We start from the raw sequence: 5,362 nt of genomic DNA on the forward strand, positions 1-5,362 counted from the left end.
AGGGATCACTCCCAGACTGACCTGGGCACAACCCCCAGCAAGTACAAGTGATCTACCCCATGGCCCCTGCTTCCTATGCCACATCCCACATACTCTGCTCTAACACCCTGCTGACATGGACACCTGCTCAGCACATCCCTTCAGCGGGGAATTTCAAAGATACTGCAGTCCAGAACATCTCCCCTGTAGCAAGATGGCTGTGTGCTTACTGCTGTACCTTTTTCCTTTTGCCAATAGCTGGTGGTTGAACTCCATTGATCAATAAACTGCTCAGGTGCTTCGACACAAAATCCTTTCTCAAGTGGACATTGATAAAACCTTTGCAGGAAAAAAACAGCAGTGAGTGCTGGGGCTGCAGAAGTGCCTCAGATTGCTTTTTGTTTTCTTCCCTCCTGGATTTGTGTTTTCATGCATCAAGCACAAGAGCACATGAAGTCAGCTTGACAAAACATTTTTCAGTCACAGGACAACAAAGCTGTCACTTGAAGACAATTGAAGACAGCTGTCCAAAGCTGAATTGAAGACAATTTCTGTTCCCAGATTAGAAGAGTCTGTTCACATCACTACAGCCTTTACTGCAGGAGTCAGATGCTGCAAGCTACACCATTGACATAACTCCTTTTTGTACACTGTCACTCATCAGTCAATTTATAGAAACAATTTTTTTGTGAGAAAATAAGTAATTTTGTTTCCAGAATGCAAAACCAAATCCTGCTTTAGCATTTATTAAAAATTAATATCCTAAAACATATAGTTTCATCTGGGATAATTTATGCTCACTGTATGACACTGTCTTATTTCTCCTGCTTCACAGAGCCAGTGAACAAGCTCTAGCCTATCCCTGTGCCATGGGATTTTTGTGTTTATGCTGAAGCCCTAAGGAATATGAGTCCTTGTATTTTTCCTGGGTCACAGGGACAAAACAAATGCAGCAATTAATAACCTCCATGCTACTCCAGCTTCTCAATTCTGAGAGGACAAGGTCTTCTCACCCTGCAAGCAACAGCAAGAAGGGCTGTCCATTTTTGCTGTGATTTCATGACTGTGGCTTGATTCCCATCACCAATATTGAAAGAGGAAAAGCTGCTCCCTTAAGGATCAGTGGACAAACTGCTAATTAAAGGGCTCGTGATCATACCTGCCAGTTTTAATATAGAAGTAGATTCTCTGCTGCTGCACAAGTCTGAGTGCTACAAAGCTCACCAAGACAGAAGAAGCCAATCCACTGTGAAAGTGCAGTTTTAAAGCACAAAACAGTAGAACTCAACTCAGCTTCCCTCTCACAATGTAACTGCCCTTTTTGTTTAAGATATACAAAGTGTGTAAAATGAAACTATCTTACCAGGACCAGCAATTTCGACCTTCTCAATGCATTCATTGGCAGGAATATTTTTTACTATTCTCTCTGCAATTTCTCGTGGGCTAACCTTCTGTTCCCTGGTTTTGAGCAGTATCTGGAACACAACAAAGATCAAGGAAAATTCAGTCCTCTGAAACATTCTAGAGAGCAAAACAGACAGCACAGATACTGAAGCATCCTCATGGTCCTTCATAATACAGAGATGCACATAAAGAGAAACATCTCTAGCCAATTTTACAGATCAGATAGTTCTCCACAGCACAAGTCTGACTGGACCCAACACGTTCGCCTTCTTCTGCTCAGAGCAGTCCATATGTCAGAAGAAAATCTCCCAGGCTATTTTACAAAACCTGCTAAGTAGTTTGGTAAATTTGTGTTTTTCTAAGCTAGTAAAAGGGACAAACCCTTTAAAAATCAACATAGCTGGCACAGTCCTTCAATGCTTCACAATCCTGTTGATCAGTCTCATGGGTGTCCTCAGCTCTGCCAGCATTCACATTTGAAGTTCTGAACTGTGCCTCCAGCAGATGCTGAGTGTGGTTTCAGAGCAGGTCTGCTTATTTATGATTAAACACAACCAAAGCAAACTGCCTTCAGTCCTGTCTTAGTCTCAAGCTTAATAAATAAATAAGTGAATAGATTAATAAGTGAATAAATAAATAAAATCCAACAACCCAAGCAAAGATAATCCCAGCACTACCCAATTTTCTTCAAAGAGCATCAAAAAAATTGCTGTTAGCTGTGGGCTGCTCACAGGATTCTTACAAGATGGCAAAGGCGTAAAAAGGGCAAGAAAAGCAAACCTCAGTAGCTTTAGTGTTAGTCAAAGTGTAAACTACAGGAAAAATAAATGCAAACCCAGATTGTGGGCATGTTAGACCAGATTACAGGCATGAACCATTCCAGAAATGGTAACCACACTCCTGTTGGAGCTCCTGGCTGAAACCCCAAGCATTAACATGCTAATGAGCTGCCAGGAAAACAATAGGCATTTGTGAGGGTCCTTTCCACATCAGCAGGCTGCAGGGAGAGGCTGCTGCCTGGCACGTACCAGTGCTGCCCCAGGCAGGGCACTTCCCACTCTGCTGGCAGTCCCAGTGACCCTGACCCGTGATCCAGCTCTGCCTGGGGGACACCCTGTGAAGACCTGCACCACAGCCAAGCCCCTAAAAAAGGCTGACAAGAAAGTGCCCAAGTTGCTGCTCTCACCCCCTGGCTCTGCCATGCTGACACACTGCCTGTGTGAGCACGGTGAAGCTCCAGCCTGCCTGCCCAGGGAACAAACTCCTCAGCCAGGGCCAGCACTAGGAACCCTTATTCACCAGCACAGCTGACAGCCTGGAACTGGAACCCTGGCTGGAGGGGGACTGTTCAGACACCCAGTTATGTGAGCCACGTCGTGCTGGGAAGCCTGGACTGCTCGAGCATCCCGACCGCGAGTTAATTGGGGTAACGCGGCGGTCAGGAAGTGTCAGTGCAGTCACCCAGGGTGGCACCACAGTGACAACATGCTAATGAGACTGAGGGGACACGGGATCTGGGAGGGCAGTTCTGCTTGGCACTGCAGCCCAGAGCCTGCTGCCTGGCACGTATGGTGCCCCTGCTGCCCCAGCCATGCTCACTGCACAGGGACAACCTGGGACAGCAGAGCTCCACGAGTGGCAGTGCAAGTTCAGTGTCAAAACTGCCAGTCTAATGGGTTAATAAAGGTTAATTGACAACAGGAGGTGTAAAAAGAGGAGTTGTTTCTGTTTAAATTGCCAAATGAAAGATCTGTAATTACAAAGCGTCTACTTAGTCACCCAAAGTCATCGATGTGCTGAAAGTTTGGGTGCTTCAGCACCTAAGCAAGAACACACTACTTTCTTTCTTCCAGCACAGTCCAGCCCACTGAGCAGGCTGAGCAACTGTTGAAGTGTCTCTGATTCTGTTTGGGTCCTCTTTGGTCAATCACCCTGTAGCCAGGGAATTAACAAGATATACTAAATAAAGGACTGAGCCAGGAGCATGAAGGGCAGTGCATGAGCAGCAACCCACATCTGGCTGAGCTCTGAGAAAGCACGTCCTGAGCACGCCCAGGCCTGACAATGCCCAGTGCCTTCTGGCTGGAGCTCAGGGAGGGCAGTTTGGGATGTAAGACACAGGGATCCAAACACATCAGAGCACACAGGGCAGCACCTGGGCCCCTTTGCTCTGCCGTGTGTGTCTGTGGGCAGGAGGAAACCACAGCACCCACAGCAATGGGAGCCAAGAGGGGCAGCTGGAGATGTCCCTTTGCCACCTGCCCTGTGAGAAGGGGGTATGTGCACACAAACATGTGGGGATATTACACCTTCCTGGCACTAGAGAAGAGCAGTTAGAGGTATGCAGGTGTTTCTCAAGATTTTGCAATTCTCTAGAATCGTGATTTATTGTTTTGCTGTTTTCAGTTCCAAACATAAACTCACTAATTGGTAGTTAATTGCACATCATTAGTAAATCAATGTAGCACTTAAATCCTGATTTGATTTAGATCCCATGAACCAAGCAGAATTTCTGTGCCACACACATTAACTCTCTCATACCAGGCACCTGAAGAGAGGTTTAAAGGCCAGCTCTGCAAAGGCCAATGCTTCCCTTAAAATGCCATTCAACACTCACTCAATTCTCAGCCCAGAACAAGTCCCATATTGCAACTCTCACTGTGCTGTCTATCCCTTAGCTTCCAACAGACAAGACATCCCCATTTTTGCTTCTTTGTTGAGAATATTTACATCATTTACCTGTGATATGCCCATGGCACTGTTACACTGGTAGTCCCCAAATTTGGGCTGCTGACTTGGTGTCACCACTAAAGGAGGGTTTTCTAAGTCTGGGTAGGCAGCCTGAATGGCAGCTCCAAAGATCTCCTGGAGACAGCTGTTGATATTAATCATGCTTTTGGTTGATTTACTTCTTTCCTCTTGAAGGCTCTGAAAAAGAAAACCACCAAAATCCAGAAGGCTAAATTCCCAACATCTGAGGAGCTGTTACATCTCACTTTTCTCCTTGGCTGCCTGGCAAAGCACAGCTGACAGATTTGGCTGACACCTCCAGGCACAGGAGCAATGTATACAACATAAAAATCACATGATTCTCCTGCTGACCCTCCCAGCACAAACCTTCCCCTGACTGCAGGGCTGCCTTACTTCTCACACCTGTGCTGGTGAGCCTGGGACAGACCTCAGCTGGGCCACCTGGTCAAAACCTGCCCCAGACATGACCATGTGGGCTTACTGACCTACTGACATCTTCCATAAAACAGGTTTCTGTTTAAAGAACCAAGAAATATCTGATGTGCCACCAATTAAGGTGTCAGAATACAGAGTAAACATGCTGTCACACATCAGAGCTGTAACAAACTCACACCATTTATTTAGCTTGTCCTAATGACAACAAAAAAATCTACAAGGTCCAGCAATGATTTTTGATTCCCTTACCTTCTTTAGGAAGTTTAACCGGTACTTGAGTTTTGCGTTTTCGTCTCGCAACCCTTCCAAACTCGGGGAGACTCCCAAGCACCCAAAGTTCTTCAGACGCTCAATTTCTGCACTTAACAACTTGATCTCGTTTTCCTGAAAAGAAATTTGAGTTGTCACACAGCAATTCCTGGAGAGGGGACAGGGGGTGAGGAGCTGCAAGATCTCAGGCACAGTGCTAGTTTGCCTTGTAAAGGTAACAGCAATGACAGGTAAGCTGATTAATTCCAAATAATATTTGAAGATTGTTTCTAGCTGTGTGAAAAACAAGGATTCTGAAATACTCTTTAAAAAAGAAAATAGTCTCACTAATATCAAGACAGAAGTACAAGAAAGACAACAGGCCATGCTAATGAGGTATTTCCCAAATAAGCACTTTCTCCAGCTTTAACAAAGATATCAAATTATTTGACTCAAAATTCCATTTAGCCTGTTTCACCATCTCACAGGCCACAGCTTCAGAGGAGGAAAGACAAGCTCAAACCCCACCCAGAGACAGGAATGC

The 5,362-nt window shown here is 45.4% G+C and overlaps 1 protein-coding gene across 1 annotated transcript in view; it reads right to left on the minus strand.

Moving 5' to 3' along the window:
- RARS1 (arginyl-tRNA synthetase 1) overlaps positions 1 to 5,362 on the minus strand; it is a 14,448-nt gene that overhangs the window by 5,958 nt on the left and 3,128 nt on the right. Inside the window, exons 2-5 of the mRNA XM_031060571.1 lie at positions 4,819 to 4,953; positions 4,123 to 4,311; positions 1,343 to 1,454; positions 218 to 318 (exon numbers count right to left, since the gene is read on the minus strand). Coding sequence (XP_030916431.1) covers positions 218 to 318; positions 1,343 to 1,454; positions 4,123 to 4,275 — 366 coding nt within the window. The 5' untranslated portion in view covers positions 4,276 to 4,311; positions 4,819 to 4,953. The remainder of the gene's footprint in view (positions 1 to 217; positions 319 to 1,342; positions 1,455 to 4,122; positions 4,312 to 4,818; positions 4,954 to 5,362) is intronic.

The sequence above is a fragment of the Geospiza fortis genome, unplaced genomic scaffold, assembly GCF_000277835.1.
Source record: "Geospiza fortis unplaced genomic scaffold, GeoFor_1.0 scaffold413, whole genome shotgun sequence".
Lineage (NCBI taxonomy): Eukaryota > Metazoa > Chordata > Aves > Passeriformes > Thraupidae > Geospiza > Geospiza fortis.